The sequence below is a fragment of the Musca autumnalis genome, unplaced genomic scaffold, assembly GCF_047663935.1.
Source record: "Musca autumnalis isolate F117 unplaced genomic scaffold, ASM4766393v1 scaffold_3, whole genome shotgun sequence".
NCBI lineage: Eukaryota > Metazoa > Arthropoda > Insecta > Diptera > Muscidae > Musca > Musca autumnalis.
Window position 1 is genome coordinate 62,120,676 of NW_027411866.1, and position 18,981 is coordinate 62,139,656.

Genomic DNA, 18,981 nt, shown 5'->3' on the forward strand with positions numbered 1-18,981 from the left:
TTTTACCTTGTTTTGGAATTGGGCATAAAATAGCCAATTTCCAATCATGTGGGAAGACACCGTTATGTATTATCTTGTTGTATAACTTACATATACGTTTTTTTACTAAAGCTGGAGCATTGCGTATCATTGAATACGTTATCTTGTCCATAGAAGGGGTGGAACCTTTGAGGGTTTGGAGAGTGGCATCGAGTTCATGGAGGTCGATATGTTCTGTAAGAAAAATGTTGTTACTATTTACAACATTAGGATGGTTAATGGAAAACGAATGCTTTGCTGAGCGAACTGAGAGATCAAATGATGCATCAGAACTTATGGAGCTCCAAAAGGACGCGAAAGCGTCAGCTATGGCTTCGGGGTGGGTAAGATTGCCAGTGTCAAATCGAATGCTTGAAAATCTATCAAATTTGGGATTTCTTAGTTTGTTTACCTTATTCCATAGACAACGAACATCCAAAGATGGGTCAAGAGAATTAAGAAATCTGCTCCATGTTAATCTTTTGGCTCTCTTGCATTCACGCTTTTCATTCACAATTTTCTGTACTCCTAACTCTTCTGAATGTTCTCTATGCTCTTTGCCTAATACGTATTACCTTGAGATTTCATTATTAAACCATATAGGCCTTATTTTATTTTTTGGTTGACGGGTAACTGGAATTGACTCATTAGCCGATTTTCTTAAAAGTCTTTTTATTTGCGCTGCCTCTTTATTGATATTATCCGATTCAGCGAAATCGGAGTTGAAACGTAACAATTTGTTTTGAAAAAGGGTCCAGTTTGCTCCTGAAAACGGGAAATGAATTTCTTCTTTGCGACGGGAATGTTGTTAGTTATGAGAATGGGGAAGTGATCTCCCACTTCTGGTATGGGTAATGTTTCCCAAGACAGTGTAGGGGCCAAGTAAGAGGTGCACATAGACACATCTATAGCTGTAAGTGTATTACGAGTACTTAAAAGGGTAGGGGAACCGTCGTTAAGGATGACTAAACCGTGCGATTCAGCAAACTCTTCCTATATGAGACCTCCGGTAGAGGACCCAGATGAGCCCCATAGGGTGTTCTGAGCGTTCAAAATACTTAATAAAAGAGTTTGATGGGAAGTTGGTATGTTGATGGAATTAACTAGATCTGAGGATATAGTTATGTCATATTCCTTATATACATTAATAATGTGTAGAGGAAATCCATAATCTAATGTTATAGACTGGAATAGTAGATTTCCAGAAGATATGGTACTATTAGTAACATTAATATTATTCTTGACAAAAATAGCTATCCCTGACTTGGAATAGTTATAGGTTTTGTTGTGATGATACACATTGTATCCTGGAAGATACAGTAAATGCCTATTCTGGTCCGTCACGTGTGTCTCTTGTAAAACCAAGACACTTGGTTTGTGCAAAGCAATTATCATTTCTAATGCAAATTTGTGGCATATAAAACCTTGAATGTTCCATTGCAAAATTGTAATGTTCGAATTTAGATCCATATTATTAGATTAAATGAAAGAGAAAAAATAAATAATTATTGTTAAGAAATTAAGAAATAGTTGTGATGTGTTTAGGATGACATGGAAATGTCGTCGTTGTCTTCAATTTCAGGTCTCCTAGAGGTGATTTTGGCTGGTTTCATAGATGTTGTCGATGTACTTTCTGGTGACGAATCAGTTGATATCTGAGAAAATCTTGGCGAACTTTGAGTGTTTTCTTTTATTGCGTTGAGTTGTGTGTAAAACTTGTTCAGTAATGTTTCTTTTTCTGTCGAATAATTTGATGACTTGTTATTGTCTTGATTTGTAGTGTCAGAGTTTGAGTGAGATATTGATGGTGATGTTTGTATTAAATGTGAGTTTGGCGATGATTTGTTATTTCCTTGATTTGCGGTGTCAGAGTTTGAACGAGATATTGGTGATGATGTTTGTACTGAAGTTGCGTTTGTTGATATTTTATGTGTGTTTTGAGAGGACGACGGAATCTGATTTGAATAAGTTGTTGGTGATGGTAGAGTGTTTGTGTGAGAACCTGTAGACATTTGGTTATTTTTATCATTGCCCATTGCTTGTGAATATAGCTGCTTTTTAGCTGGGGGTTTGATTAGGTAGGCGTCCGGATCACTTTTGAATATTTTCCACGCATCGCGGTTTGTGCACCTTTGCTTAATTTTTATTTTGTTCGCTGATTTGTGTGTCAGGAAAGAAACGCAATTTTTATCATACGAAGCGTGTGTGTCAACGTTGCAGTTTACACAGAATTTACGACTGCAGGTGTTATGTGGAGGTGGGAAAGCACATTCTTTGCACAATTCAATGGATTTGCAGTGGTTCTTGGTGTGTCCAAGTTTTTGACAGTTTTTACACTTCAGTGGGTTCGGAATATAGTCGCGGACAGGAACAGTGCTCCAGCCAATGTCGATGTGATTCGGAGGTCGTATGCGGTCAAATGTGATCACAGCTCCGCCTGTAGCAACCAATGTATCTCCGTCCATTTTCATGAATTTCCTTACACCAATTACTTGATGTTCCGCTAAATCTTTGAGTAAGTCGTCTTCGGGTATTGTCTTGATTTTGTCTGAGAATATTAAGCCTTGCGAGTAGTTGAGTGAAGGATGTGACACTATTTTTACTGGAGCAACATCTATATATTTTGCAGCTAAAAATTTTCTAAAAGCTCTGACATTGTTAGCCTTTATTAACAAATCACCACTGCGCAGCTCAGATATTTCAGAGTATTCCCGGCTGATGTGTTTTATACCTCGGCCTATCTAGAAGACATTGTAGGAGGCCAATGGCTTAACTTCACTTGAGGAGTCCAAAGATATTGCGGAAGCAACTAAAAATCTGGGGACATCATCGTAATTTGGATTTATTGTTGGAAGATGAACAAAGTCAGCAGCATCTAGTCGTGATCTTTTTTGGGAACGAGGATTTTTTTGTTTATCCCGGACTGGGTCCAGGACAGCGTACCTGTTGTGATTTGGGGGGTACACCCCATTCATTGTGATTTAGTTTTAAAGACGGTCAATTAATAAAACTTTTTATTTAAAACTATTTACAAAAAATAGCGCAAAAATAGAATCAAGTGACAAAAAGAAAATCAGAAAAAACGTGCTCTCGATTAAGATCAGCTGTTTGAAAACAAACGGTGTTTGCTCATCAACCGTCTGATGAGAACTGTTGTCAAGTAAATGTTTTCGAACCAAGAAAACTAAGATTTTTCTGTATTAATTTATGAAAAATGACTGATAATTGGGATAAAATGTCGGTTTTTTGCAAACAATAGTTGGTAGACTTATTAATGACAAGATAGGATGTATAAATAAAAAATTGACCCACGTAGTAATTCAAGCTGTCAAATAAATGTTTTCGAAATTTAATGGAGGTTCCAAAATAACCCATATTTTCGGTAAATACTTGAATATCATAACATTTTATGAGTTTTATTCTTAATAAGGATTAACTACTGACAAGTATCAACAATATTAGCCATAGAATATCCCTACTAGGAGGGTTGCCATATGCACCGAGGGAGTACCAGGTCATATCACATGTAAACATGGGCCTATAGGTCTTATACCGGGAATATCTGAAAACTAAGGCGTTTTATGAGGTTTTTTAGTTCACCAGGATGGACTGCCATCAATTACAATAAATATTACCTGCAGAATAATTAGATCAGGGATAAGGGATAAGGGAATTCTCAAACATAGGCCAAAATATGACATAAGAGTACAATGCATAAACGCTTAGAAATGCATATATAAGATATTGTCAGTCTATGCCGATTTAGACCTCCGATTTAAACTGGTTACAGCCAGTTCAGAGGAATTCTTTAAGTTTTTTTTGGCTTCCATGCTAACACTGAAGCATTATTTACCCATCAACATAATTTTCCCCTTAAAAATGTACTACATTAGTACTGCAGAGTACGCGAAATGTGTCCAATAGGTCGAAGTGTGCATTTCTGAAAATTGACGAAACCTGTACCCCACATACATATTTCTAAGCAATATTGGTCTCCTACTGCGATATTTTCGATTGTTTAGTGAAATGCCATTATCTCTTAATTAATTTTAAGTAAAAAAAAAAAAAAACAATCTTCGGTGCCCTGTTTTGAGGCCCAGGTGGCCTCGTTCTGATCTAGTTATGCTGTAGGCAATATTTATTGTATTTGATGTCAGTCCATCCTCGTGAACTTAAAAAACTCATAAAACGTCTTAGTTTTCAGATATTCCCGGTTTAAGACCTATAGGACTCTGTTTACATGTAAACAGGTCCATATGGTAACCCTACTAGTAGGGATATTCTATGCCTAATATTGTTGATACTTGTTAGTAGTTAACCCTTTTTAAGAATAACATTCATAAAATGTTATGATTTTCAAGAATTTACCAAAAATATGGGATATTTCGAAACTTCACCACATTTCGAAAACATTTATTTGACAACTTGCATTACATGTAAGTTATTGGTTTACGTTACTTTTTGTTGGACTACGTGGGTTATTTTTTTATTTATTCATCCTATCTTGTCTTAAAAGAGTCGACCAACTATTTTTTGCAAACAAAAACCGACATTTTTATCACAATTATCAGTCATTTTTCATAAATTTATACAGAAACATGTTAGTTTTCTTGGTTCGAAAACAATTACTTGACAAACTGTATATCTTTTAGTTTTTCATGCCTGATTTACCGTTGAACCTCACCATTTAAGGAAATTTTTAAATATATCGTTATTCTTGATCGGGGGCGCAACCATCGCAATTTGCAAGCCGATGCACTCATAAGTTTAGCAAATATAGCGATTAGAAAACAATAGGCCCTCGAAATTCGTTTACAAATATATAGCATTTTGGGCCAAGGGACATTCCTGAACATGCTTTAAAAATTTCATGAAGTTAGGTTCAGTAGTTTTGGAAAAATATGTATTGAAAAGAGTGGGAGTGGTAATCAATTTTCTATATATAACATATTTATTTTGGCTCCAAATCATAAGTTTGGCTTATACATATAGCGTTTTAAAGAAAGGCGTGGGAAAGGTACCCAATATATATAGCATTTTTTAAAGAAATTGGGTACAGGGGAAGTACCCCGCCCTTCCGAAATTCAACTAAATTTGTAGCCTTTTTTAACCGGGGGCCATTCCTGTACATTCCCAGACAATTTCAGAAAAAAATCGGTTAAAAATTGTTAACCGAGGGCCACCCTTGTACATTTCCTGGCAATTTCAGGAAAATCTGTTCTGTAGAAATGATAAAATTGAAAGTGGGCGTGGTCGTTCTTTGCATAAAAACCTAAGTCGGGTTATGGCGCACATTCTATAGAAATAATTATCGAAATCGGTCCAGCCGTTCTCAACTGATGCCATTACCAACGAAGGACATTTGATTTTTATTTATATAGATAAATGTGTAAAAACAGCAATTCTTAAGTTTTCCCCCCAAAATTACCAAAAATAGTCAAAGTTCACTCATCTTAAAATAGAACAAGTAGGAAAAGGGTTAAGTTCGGTCGGGCCGAACTTTTTATACCCTCCACCACAAATTTCAGCCATCTCGGTGTGATAATGGGGCCAAAACCTTCAAAATACCGAAAATCGGGAGATATCGTCCTATGGGGGCTATATCAAAACGTTGACCTACATAAACACTTTACGGTGGAAATGTTTCTTAGCCTCTGGAAACACAAAATACAAAGTTACAACCGATTCTGTTGTCAAATGGGACTAATACATTCAAAATATATTAAAATGACGCGTACTTTATATGGGGGCTATACCAAAACGTGGACCTAGGAATGTTTTTTGGCCTCTGGAGCACAAAATACCAATTTACAACCAATTCTTACCACCGAATTGGGAAAAATATCTTAAAAATTCCTTAAAATGACGACGCGTCACGCTTCATTTTGTATAGGGGCTACACGAAAGCGTGGACCTACATAGCCCGCTTTCAATACCAAAAGTCCTACGTACATATAATAGATTTTCCCAAAATTTCATTCACCTACGTCAATCCGTTCGGACGCTAGAGTGATTTCCACAGACGGACAGGGCTATATCAATGTAGAATTACACGCTGATCAAGAATATATGACACAAACTTAATATACCCCCATCCTATGGTGGAGGGTATAAAAACATATTTTTTTGGGGACCGCAAGTTTCCGCAAGGTATTACTACTGAATATATTAGTACAGACCCCCAACTATCTTCCAGAGTCGATTTGGAGACGAACTTATTTAGACATTTTTTTCTAAAGCTTTAAAATATTTAGAATATAATATATAAGAAAAAAAATAATTTTCAATATACATGCAAACATTGATGTTATTACCACAATTTTACAAATCTCTTCGTTCTTTGTTTAAATATTATGAAAGTACTCACCATTAGCTTCCCGATTCACAACAACTTTGGTCTAACTTCTGTATATACACACAATTACGCAGTACAACAAAAAGTATATCTTTTACAGAACAAAATCTAGTTTAGTTTTATACTAAAAAGTGTCAATTTTGGCATTGCAGCAACTAACGGTATTTGCCAAAACTAATTATTTCGGCTGATTTTCTAATATTCTGCGCAAAAAAAAAAAACATGAAAATTGAGAATCTTCACAAAAATTATTTTGGACAAAAATTTCGACATTGGGACCATAGTGCGTTGTGGCAAATAACTAAACTGAATGCAATAAAATATATTATAAAAATGTTACGAAAGAACAACTTATTGACATTGTGAAATAGATGCTAGTGTTTATACATACCTGTAGTATCAAAATTAATGCTATCAAGGACTGATCGCTGACGCACAACTCCATCAAAAATTGTTTTCTGGACGTGATAATATTCCACAGCACCTTTTAGTTGATTTACTACAATGCCCAGGTTATAATGGTTGTATACGTTATTTAAGTGATTATCTGCGCTGAAAGATTTAATGTTTTCAATAAGATTAGCATATACATTTGTATTTAGGATTTCAACTATATATAAATATATTGTTTAAATCTTGAATAGTATACCATTTACTTGCCGCATTTACTCATTTACTCTGCTGTAGCCTTCAAAGCGAACGGACGTGTTTCTGTATACGCGCACTAAACTCTTTAGTACACAGTGTTAAACCTAACAAATATATCGATTTTTCGCAGTTTTTAAATAAATCTTTTTACATAAAGTGCATAAACAATCCTCGTACTAAATCAATAACCCATAAATAATGTCTGTTTTGCAAGTTTCAAATAACATTTGCAGCCAATGTTCTACCAAAATAAAATCCGTGAACTTTGTACGCTGCTTTAATTGCAATCGTCAGTTTCATATCACTCCATGTTGCTCTCTCTCAGAGATCTCATACAAAAGTATGGAACAGCCGAAGAAAATGGAATGGAGATGTCATGTATGTGATTCAAGAGCAAAATCTCCGAATAACGCATATATCTCTGTAGACAATACTGAAAATGAAACACAACTAATAAAATCTAAACAACAACGAGACGGCGACGATGACGAGGACAATGCAAGAAAAAGATTTAAAAGATGTCAACACAAGAAAAAGACATTGCCGAGATAAAGACAGGTATGATAGACATATAAAATGCACTAAAACAACTCACTCTGAACATGTCAACAGTGAGCATAAAAATGTCTAGCATTGAGCAACACATCTCAGACAAAAACATAAATGTAGCAACAATTAAAAACGAAATATCGGAATTACAGCTGAGAGATAGAGAAAAAGGGGAAAAAATAAGTGAGCTCCAAATGAAAGACAAGAACAAAAACGAACAAATAAATGAGCTAAATAAAAGAGTACAGAAGCTAGAACAGAGAGCAATCGACAAAAACATGGAAATAAGCAACGTAATGGATGAAAATATCGAAGTAAATGAAGTGCTAACCAAAATTACTGAAGACACGGGTGTGGAAATAAATGATAGAGACATTGAAAGAGCATACAAACTGAAGAGAAAAAACAAAATGATAATTGAATTCTCCAATGTCAACAAAAAATGAGAAATAATGAAAAAAATAAAACGACATAGAATTGAACTTGTAAATTCGAATGGGTCCAAACATTTTCTCTACTTGAACGATGAACTCACATCACACAACAGAAAACTCTTATGGATGGCAAAAACTAAAGCTAAAGAGTGTGGATGGAAATATGTATGGGTAAAGAACGAACATATCTTTTTTTTTTTTTCATAATTCTTTATTCATTGTTAACATAAATACCCAGCGCCTTAAGGCTTTATAGGGGCAAAACTGACAACTATAAGTTACAAACAAAATTTATATATACATATAAAAAAATTATTGTATGTACATAAATTACATATTATGTAATAGAGTGATAAACTCATGCTAGAAGTGTGTCAACACGATCTAATAAATACTTCTTTAATTTATATTTAAAAGAAGATATGCTATTGCAATTCTTTAAGATTTCAGGTAAATCGTTGAACTCACTTGGTCCAGCAAAACCAATTCTTTGTTTGTGATCTCAAATCTGCATCTCGCTACTCGTAACTGCTCAGACTGCCGAGTTCTGCCATAGTTTCTATTGAAAACCATTGATCCAGAACCATTCAAATAGACAGATTTATAAACATATCGTAATATGTGTTGCTTGTATAAGCCTCGTATTGGAAGAACATTTTTAACTTTATCCTTGTAAAGTCTTATTGTGGGGTATCGTCTTGGTTTGTTTGTTGCAATCTTTAGTGCTTTATTTTGGGCCCGTTGCAATTCCTTCAATGATCTGCTATTCTTGCAAGCATAGACTCCTGGGAGGTACGTCAAGTGAGAGTGTATCAGTGCATGATATATCATTAACTTACTCCCTGTATCCAAAACATGATTAAATTTGCGTATTATTCCGGTGGCAGATGAAACTTTTGTCTTTAATTTCTCAATATGCGAATTCCATAACAAATTGTTTTGCATAATAAGACCAAGGTATGTTACCGATTTAGACTCCGTAACAGGGACCCCATTTATAAACACCGACATAGTATCTCCGGTTTGATGTGGTTTAAATCTCACGAATTTTGTCTTTGAAGAGTTTAGCACTAAATAATTCAACCTTGCAAACTCCGCCAAGATAGCAGCGTCATATTCAATTTGTGTGCGAAGTACTTTATCATCCTTGTAATTATAAAAAAGACATACGTCATCTGCAAACATTATCAATTTCCCATTAAATGGGATGTTTTTCAAATCATTTATATAAACCTTAAATAAAAGAGGACCCAGCACGCTACCCTGAGGAACACCATGATTGACTGGTAGCAAACAACTCTCTTCTCCTTCAATTTGTACATATTGGTACCGACGGCTTAAAAAGTTCTCAAAAAACAGCAAGGTGTCTCGATTACAACCAATATGTTCCAACTTTTTCACGAGAATGCTATGGTCCACAAGATCGAATGCTTTGGTAATGTCAAAAAATACTCCAGCTACTCCTTTACTGCCAGAATCCAAACCCTTACATATGTATTCAATAACGTTAAAAACCGCTTCATCTGATCCAGATGCTTTTTTAAATCCAAACTGCTCCACATATATAATTTTCTTCTCATCAAGGTATGAAGACATTTGCTCGTAAATAAGCTTCTCAAATATTTTATCGATCACCGATAACACCGCCACTGGTCTATAGTCATTGGCATTATTTGAATGGATTTTTTTAGGTACTGGTATTACTCTGTGAATCTTTAAACAATCTGGATATTTCCCACTTCCAATCATTTTGTTAAAAATGTTGGTTAGAACATCAGCTACCGCAGATTTTCTTATTAACATCATCTTTGGCTTAATCTTATCTGATCCGCAGCTTTTTTTAACGTCTAATGAATCAAGTTCTTTTATCATTCGATCCTTGGACACCTCCGCTAGACCAAACCGACTACCTTCAGTCGTTAGTGTTCCAAAGACATTTATGCTATCAGTTTGATGCCGTTGGATGGAACTCCTCAACTGTTCAACAGAATTTATAAAATGCCTATTAAATTCCTCGGCCTTGTCACTATCTGAAAGAAGAACATTTCCACTACCATCAATTATTTCTCCCAAAGGTTTTTTATTCCGTCCCATTTCCTTGTTCAAGAATTGCCACACCTTCCTCACATCGCCATTACAATATTTAATGTTGTTTCGATAATAATCGTCTCTTAAAATTCTGCTAGTTATCCTTATGACGTTACTAATCCTTTTTAAACGATTGTTGACATTGACATCTCTTCTACTTTTACGCCTTAGAGCAAGCAATTTCTTCTTGTAGTTTATTAATGAAATCAGCTGATCGTTTAACCAAGGAGCAATGTCCCGCCGTCTGTTCACATTCTCAGTTACATATTCGGTACTTCGACCAACAGCAGACTGTAGCACGTTAATGAATCTTTCACATAACTCGGACGAATCATTTACCATTTCCAAAGAGCCCATGTCTTGATCCAAAATTTCTCCAAACTTATCGTACTTTATTATTTTTCTAGTGTGCACAGGTTTGGTAACCAATAAATTTGTATAGATGAAACAGCTCAAGATATTGTGATCAGAAAAAGAATTTCCTACACTGTGAACCAATACAATATTGTTAAAGTTGCTAAAGACCCAATCAATGCACTTCTTTGAAATCGGACGAGTAATGTGATTATGACAAGATTCCATATTATATTCTTTGAAAAGGTTAACCATGTTTTGACGATGATTTGTTTCAGCAAGTAAATCAATATTTGTATCTCCCACTAGCACAAGGAAAGCATTTACAAAATCTTACAGTATCAAATCAACTTTTCTGCGAAATAGCTCAGCTTTGCACTTTTGAGATCTATACAGCGAAGTAATAATTAACTTTGAATTATTTACCCAGACATCTGACAGTTCAACAGCAACAACATCTAAATAGTCTTCACTTTTATTATATACAACTTTATATCTCAAGGACGATTTCACGAAAATCGTCGTTCCACCATACCCATCCGACCTTACACAATTAATGGCATTGTAGCCATCCATATGATACAGATCCAAATATTGACTGCTGAACCAAGTTTCCTGAACCGCTATAACATCAGGTAGCTTTTGAAGCATTGATACTTCATTCCGGAATTTGTTAAATTTATCTAAAGATGACACACTTCTAACATTAACAGATATAATATTTATACATCTTTCTGATTTATTAATAACACTGTGCATCACTGAAAATGCAAACAACTTCTAGTGAACATTTTCTGAAAGTACATATTAAGACTACAAAACCCCTAATTGGGTTTCGTATTTTTAGATCGGGTTTGGATTTTACGGCCACATCTATACCGGTCTAAAACGAGCCTTTTTTCAATTGATCCGTTCTTTATCTCAGAAACTAATAAAAATTTTGCTTTGAGGTCTTGAGCAATATTGTAGTCCTAAAGTAGTAGCACTTATATGTCAAACAGACGAACTACGAAAAACCACATATAGCGCATCAAAATTGATAAAATATAGGAAAGATTACATAATTTCTGGAATTATGGTCAGTAACTGTCAAACTATTGAGAGTTGAACCAAGTAGCCTTTCGCAAAAATGTTCCAAATAATAACCTCAGCAATTCTTCAGAACATTCTGAAACTGTAAAACACATATTTCATGTTGTTTAGACGATATTTCACATGATGCTTTATACAAAACATATTTCAAACAACGTTCACACAGGCTGTTTATTCTCATATTTGAAATTTCAATGTGTTGTTGATATATTTATCAAATTGTCTTTGAAAAATATAATAGAAACAACGCGATAGAGGAATTTTACAAGAATGATATGTTCTGAAGAGTTGTGTATTACATTCCAGCGAATATTTTTCCCAAAGATAACACTAAGAAAAATATGGCGGTTTTGGAGATACGCAGCGAAATATGTACAAATCACGGAAATTTTAGATATATTGTAAAATTTGAGGCAATAATTGAGGTTATTCGTGTTCATTATGTTTCAAAATACGTTCTTCTTGTTCTTATCTACAAGTTTGCTGCGGATGTCATTGAAAGATTTGTATTAGTTTCAAGGTTATAGCCCCGATTTTCTTTAAAAAATCAATATTTAGCCATGTTTATATAGGGCCATAAAATCCGAACCCGATCTAACAAAACAAAACCCAAAGAGGGTTTTTGTCTATTGCGTCTGTACTTTCATAAAAACCGCATTTGAAATTGTTTGCACAAAATTACCTTGAAAATGTTGCACAGTGTAATATAAGAATTATAAGAGTTTATATTACTGAAATATTTAGAATTCATAAAAAGAGAAATTTAAAAAAGTGACTCTAACTATATTATTATTATTATTATCAAATCAATTTGGTGAAACGAACCCATCTTCATCATCATCATCCACTGTTTCTTCATCATCATCTTCATCATCGCTAATATTAACTTCAATTAGTTTTCGTTCTCTTTTCCCTTTAGACACAGAGTTTTTCAAAAGCTCATCAACATCATCCAATGTCTTCAATCGTATTTGCCTAGACTTCTCTTCTTTCTTTGCAAACACCTTCCCTCCACTTGTGTAAACAAATTTGAACCCAACAGATCGTAAAGATTTGGCATGTTTAAACACTTCCATTGTTTCTTTGGATATAAAGTCGTTTATGAAAACTTTCTTTGTATCGGGGTTCTCTCTCAGCTTCTTCTTTTCCTTCATAAATTTAGCTTTGCTATTGTTATTATTGAACTTAACAACAACAGCGTTATGCTTAGTTTTATTCCCTTTGTTCAAAAAGTAAGCATCCTCCACATCATCATTGCCAATATCGGCTCCAATTTTATTTGCAACTGCAACAACAACATCCATTGGGTTTGTTTTTTCATCAGCTGTAATTCCATTAATTACACAATCCTTTTGTACACGACATTCGTTTAAAAAGGTAACAGTTGACTGTAATTTCTTTACATCTGCCTTCAGAGTCGCGTTCTCATTTCTCAAGCATATTATAGTTTTTGTATTTCTTTTCACTCCCTTCAGTATCTCATCATATTGAGATGACATGAAACTCATTGTTTTTTTCATGTCTCTCATTTCTGATAACAAAATTTTCATGTCTGCTTTGGTATCGTTCTTCGGCACACAGTAATGACCAGGGTTTCGGAGTCGAGCCATTTTTCCTTCGACTCCGACTCCGACTCCAGGCCAGTTTTTTTTAATTGTGGACAAAATAAACTTATAATACTTTTTCCACATTACATTGTGAAGTATAAATAGGTGAGATCTAAAAGTAGTATTCCAGAGTGTATATAAGTTTTGTCATAAATGTGATGGTATATTAAGAAATCGATTCATATTGAAAGATGCAATTATAATTGTATTGTCATGGAACATTACTGAATATAATAAATCCTTTGCTTACAAGTTTACTCATAGATTTCCTATAAAATGAATAAACGATTTATCAAAATTTTAATAAAGTTAATCTCTCTATCATAAAAAATAAAAACTCTTTTGATAAATGTAGAAAAAAACATTTTGCCCGGAGTCGGAGTCGAGCTTTTTTTCACGACTCCAGACTCCGACTCCGACTCCAGAAAAATTTGCTAGACTCCGACTCCAGACTCCGACTCCAGACTCCGACTCCAGACTCCGACTCCGAAGCCCTGGTAATGATATTTAAAAGTGAGAGATCTGTCTTCCCATAGCCTGTCTACTTCCACTTTATTTAAATGAGTGCACTGTGAGTGGAGACTTTTTTTGCATACATCGCACACCAACATATCGTCACTCTCCAAAATTTCGGTTTCGCATTGTAAACAATGTTCTATTTTCTTTTTGATGTTTAGACTTTTTCGATGTTTGCCCACCATTCTTCAACATGCACAAATAAACTGTCACTTGATATTTATGTTTATATTATGCTTTAACGAATTTGCCAATTGTTTAAATGTAAATAATCGCTTTTTTATGGGAGCAGAACTTTTTCGACAAAAATGACGTCTATCCTCGATCAGGGTTGCCAGACGCAAAAACGAAACTTCAAAATTTACCAATATAAATAATTCAACAGATCTTGAAAACATAACCCCATCTATTGTAAATCAAAGCCAAGATACACAGTTGGTAAACTAAATATTTGTAAAACAATAAATAAATATAAATACAAAACTATCAAAGAGACTTTTTCTTTCAAATCCAATTTAAAAACTTTTCTATACCTAAAACAAAAAACCCTAAACATTTGTACAAAAAAAAAAAATGAATTATACTGAGGATATAATCCACAGCTTTAACGACATAAACATGAATTATATGAAATTTAAAATGTCGATCTTACAACTAAATATCAGATCCTTGAGAAAAAAACTTTTTGGCATTTATAGCTACAATTTCGAAAATAATAAACGAAATCAAAAAAATAATAATATTATGTGAAACTAATATCACTGATGATGAAAACCAATTCTACAACATTGAGGGTTTCCACTCGATTTTCCTTAACAGAGCTGGTCGAGGTGGGGGTATTGCGATATATATTAAAAAGGACATACAATATAAACAAACACAAACTGAAACAAAAGCGGCAGAGACAATGAAATTGGAAATACAAACATCAAACAATGTAAATGTTATAATTATTCCAATCTATCGGCCGCCAAGCCAAAACATCAAGCTATTTTTGCAAGAAATTGAGCACTTAATAAACAGTATAGATCGAAAACACAAGTTAATATTAGTTGGAGATGTAAACATAGACATCAAAAAACGCAACGCTACAACAAACAACTACTTAAACATTTTATCGTCAAATGGATTACATTGTATGATCACAAACACAACTCGTGAGGACAACAGAAATCAAACAGAAACATGCATCGATCATCTAATTTGTAGGTGGGACAAAAGACTAACGCAAGCACACGCATCGGTAATAAAAAGTGAACTTTCGGATCATTTCATGGTATTTGGATGCATTAATGAAGACACACCGACGGAGAAATCCAAACAAACCCACCAAAATATCACAAGTCTGAGAATAAATACAAATAAAGTAAATTTTCTAATAAATAACACAAACTGGGAAGAAATTGTGAATATCTCAAATAATACCAATGAACTATTTACTAACATTTGTAATAAATTTAATCAAATATACAAAAATTTCAACATCAACACAAACAAAACTGAAGAAAAGAAACCCATACCCGTGGTTAGAAGCCCTACTAAAATGTTGCAAAATAAGAGATCAACTTTATAAAAAATACTCTCAAAACAAGAATAATACAATCAATGAAAAAATATATAAAAATTTTAATAACAAATTAAATAAATCAATAATAAAAGCTAAAAACAATCATTTTCACCAACAATTCATTGAAAATAGAAGCAATATAAGAGGCACATGGTAATTAATCAATAAAATCACTGGAAAAAAAGCAGAAAACATAGATGAAAACATAAAAAGAAACTTCAAGAATGAAACACTGAAAGACATTACAGAAAAATTCGCAATAAACTTCAATGAAAACATTTTAAAAATAATTCATCCATGTTCAACAGTAACACTACATACACACGTAAGTAAAACTATTCAGAACTCTATGTTTATGGAACTAGCAACTGGAGAAGAAATCTATTATATTCTAAAAAACATCAACACTGCAAAGAGTGCGGGAATTGATAACATAAGATCACTCGATCTAAAGAACAACGCTGAGGTACTTACACCGATCATCACAAAAGTTATCAACGGAAGCATTGAAGAAGGCTTAATACCTGACATTATGAAACAGTCAATAATAAGACCAATATTCAAAAACGGCAACAAGACCGATTACAATAACTATAGACCTATCGCTATACTGCCAGCAATAGAGAAAGTTCTGGAGGAAATAGTGGTTAGAAGACTTAATGGTTTTCTCATAAAATACAACATTATATGTAAGAACCAATACGGATTCCAAAAAGGAAAAAACATAAACCAGCTCCTTGGACATTTCTCGAACCACATAAACCAATGTCTGAGCAAAAACGACAACTGTATAGCTTTATTCATAGACTTTAGTAAAGCTTTCGACACACTACCCCATGAGAAGCTCATCGATATGTTATCAAAAAGCGGAATACGAGGAACAACTTTGAAATGGTTTGCAGATTACCTCTCGTGCAGATCATTCTCTGTAAGAATAGACAAAACTGACAGTAGCAAGATGGCCGCGACATATGGAGTACCACAAGGCTCTAAATTGGGTCCAATATTGTATATAATATACTCAAATGAAATGGTGCAACAGCTGAAGAACAGCTTAACATACACATACGCTGACGACACAGCAATAATAGTTTCTCACAAAACACTGGAGACTGCTGCCAATACACTTCAAAGTGAACTAAACATTACCACAAGATGGTGCCACGATAGTGGTCTCATAATAAACCCAACTAAAACTAAACTAATGCATATCCGACCAAGAAATATACCAAAAGCAAACATCAAAATAAAATTCCATGATATGAAATGTCTCCACAACAACACAACTCAGCAAAGCAGCGATGAATGCGAGAATCTTCTTGAAGTGGTACAAACCTACAAATACCTTGGTGTTCACTTAGATGATAATTTTAAGTGGAAGACCCACACTCAATACCTGCAAAAAAAGCTAAACCAAACCTCATACGCACTATATCACCTTGTGCGCCGTACCACGTTATAAAGCAAGCATACTTCTCCTTAGTCGAATTACACCTTCGACACGGAATCACTGCTTGGGGTAATGCAAGAAGCTGCAGGCTATTACAAACATGTCAAAACAGGATTGTCAAGTCTTTATTGAAGAAAACCCATACAAACACTCAACACAGCCAAAGACTACCTAACACATTGTCAACGAAACAAATGTACAAAGAACAAAGAATACTTAACATACTTGACCTATATTCAATATCAATAATAAAAGAATTCATGGATGATGATAACCTGGCCCAGAAAATAAATCATGACCGAAATACGCGAAGTAAATCTCAAGGCAAATTCAAAATACCGGCATACAAAAACGATTATGGAAAGTTCTCCCTAGCAATCAGTCTAGGGTGTCCAAAACCGAAACCGGTTAACCGGTTACCCGGTTTTGAGTTACAAAACCGAAACCGGTTTTCGCCAAAAACGACATTTTCGGTTAACCGTAAAAACCGGTTATTTGTGTCGGTTAACCGGTTTTAAAAAATAGTAATATTTTTAATATTTCATTACAATTGTATACATGAAGGTAAACAAAACTTAACTAACACAAGGTACGGCAAAGTTTTAAATGTCTGATACCTTTAAATTTGAAAATATTTTGTGTAAAATGTAGAGTTGTGCCAATTTAGTTCACTACGCAGTTCCAATGGTACACACCATTTGTATGAAAATTCTGCGTATACGTGATATCACACGCTAGTTTATATGAAGTTACTTATACATCTTGGAACTAATACACTGAACTGAACTAAAGCTATAGTAGCTAGAATTTAAAACGAATGTTTGGTCCAACTTAGTCATTATTCAAATGACGCCGAATTTTCAGGCATTTCACGATAATTTGAGGTTGGCAAAGCAAGGTGAAGAATCCGAACTTAATAAAATGTCAACTTAATTCTGTTGGTACACAATTTTATATTTGTAAGAGCTTTTACTATCCTTAGGGCAGAATTTCGGTCTTAATTTTGCTGTCCTCACTTCGAGGTTTATTGTCAAATAACAAGGATATTATGAGATAATTATATAATAACGAAATCGTTATACTTAATTTACCCCTTGCCGCACATTTTTAATCAAATATATATTAATTATGAGCCAATTTGTACCTATTTAACAAAACCGGTTTAAACCGGTTAACCGGTTTTGAAAATTTTTGAAAACCGATAACCGGTTTTTGAAAAAGTTGAAAATTTCGGTTAACCGAAAACCGTTTTGTTTGGAAAAACCGGTTTTTTGGACACCCTAAATCAGTCTATCCAAAACCCTAAACGAATTGCCAAAGGAAATAATCGATGAGACCAACAAAAATATTAGAATGAAATTATTGAAAACACATTATTTAAATAAGTAGAAATAATATCTATGAAGTCTACAGCCATCTATTAAACAATACTGTTAAATTACAATTGTATGTATATATATCGCTACCATTTTCAAGATTCGATTTCGACAAAGGGACATATCACATGGCTTTCTAGTGTTTGATATTGAATTCGCTGTCTTTTAGTGTCGATACCAAGTGTCGAGAAATTTTATAATATATGTTGTCCGCAAACACAAAATAGCAGAAAAGATTTCTGCTTACAAAAAAAAAAAAAAAAATAAATAAATAAAATAAAAAAGAAATAATAAACAGGCCGAACTTTGTATACCTTCCACCATGAAATATTCTGAGCTAAGCCTCGGTACACACTAGAGTGAATTTCATTAAAAAAATTCATGTAATTAGGTGTTCTTAGATCGAATTCCTCATTACAACAATTTCCCAGAAAAATCATGATTTCATTGGTTCTTTTGCATGAGTGCGAAAGGAGTCATGAAAGATCCGATCCTTTTCATCGAATTTTCATGAGTACAAGTGAAGTCGTGAAAGATCCGATCTTTTTCATCGAATTTTCATGAGTGCCATTGAAGTTGTGAAAGATTCGATATTTTTCATCGAATTTTCATGAGTGAAATTGAAGTGGTGAAAGATCCGATCCTTGTTATAATATTGTCATGAGTTTAAATAAATTGATAAGTACCCGCACAATAAATTATCAAATACTCATGTACCCGAATAATTGTGTATGATTGAACACTCATAACAAAAAACTAATTCAACTCAATCAAACCATCGACTGTAAATTATTTATTCGAGTCGCTCACACAAACAAAAAAATGTTGTGATCTAAATAGAATTGAATATGTTGGATGTCCGCGATCGAGTGGCTCGCTTGATTGTTCTGTTTACGAACTTATATTTGATTGCTTCAAATGAAATGC

The 18,981-nt window shown here is 34.0% G+C and overlaps 1 protein-coding gene across 2 annotated transcripts in view; it reads right to left on the bottom strand.

The window, feature by feature from the left end:
* Window positions 1-18,981, bottom strand: part of Nup205 (nuclear pore complex protein Nup205) — a 273,611-nt gene that overhangs the window by 25,614 nt on the left and 229,016 nt on the right. The window contains exon 14 of one of the 2 annotated variants that reach the window (XR_012411979.1): window positions 6,765-6,920. Coding sequence is in view for 1 of the 2 variants with exons in the window: in XM_073979163.1 (XP_073835264.1) it covers window positions 6,765-6,925 (161 nt within the window). In the remaining variant the exon portion in view is untranslated. Of the gene's footprint in view, window positions 1-6,764; window positions 6,926-18,981 lie in introns of both variants that reach the window. The other variant, XM_073979163.1, reaches the window with a different exon arrangement.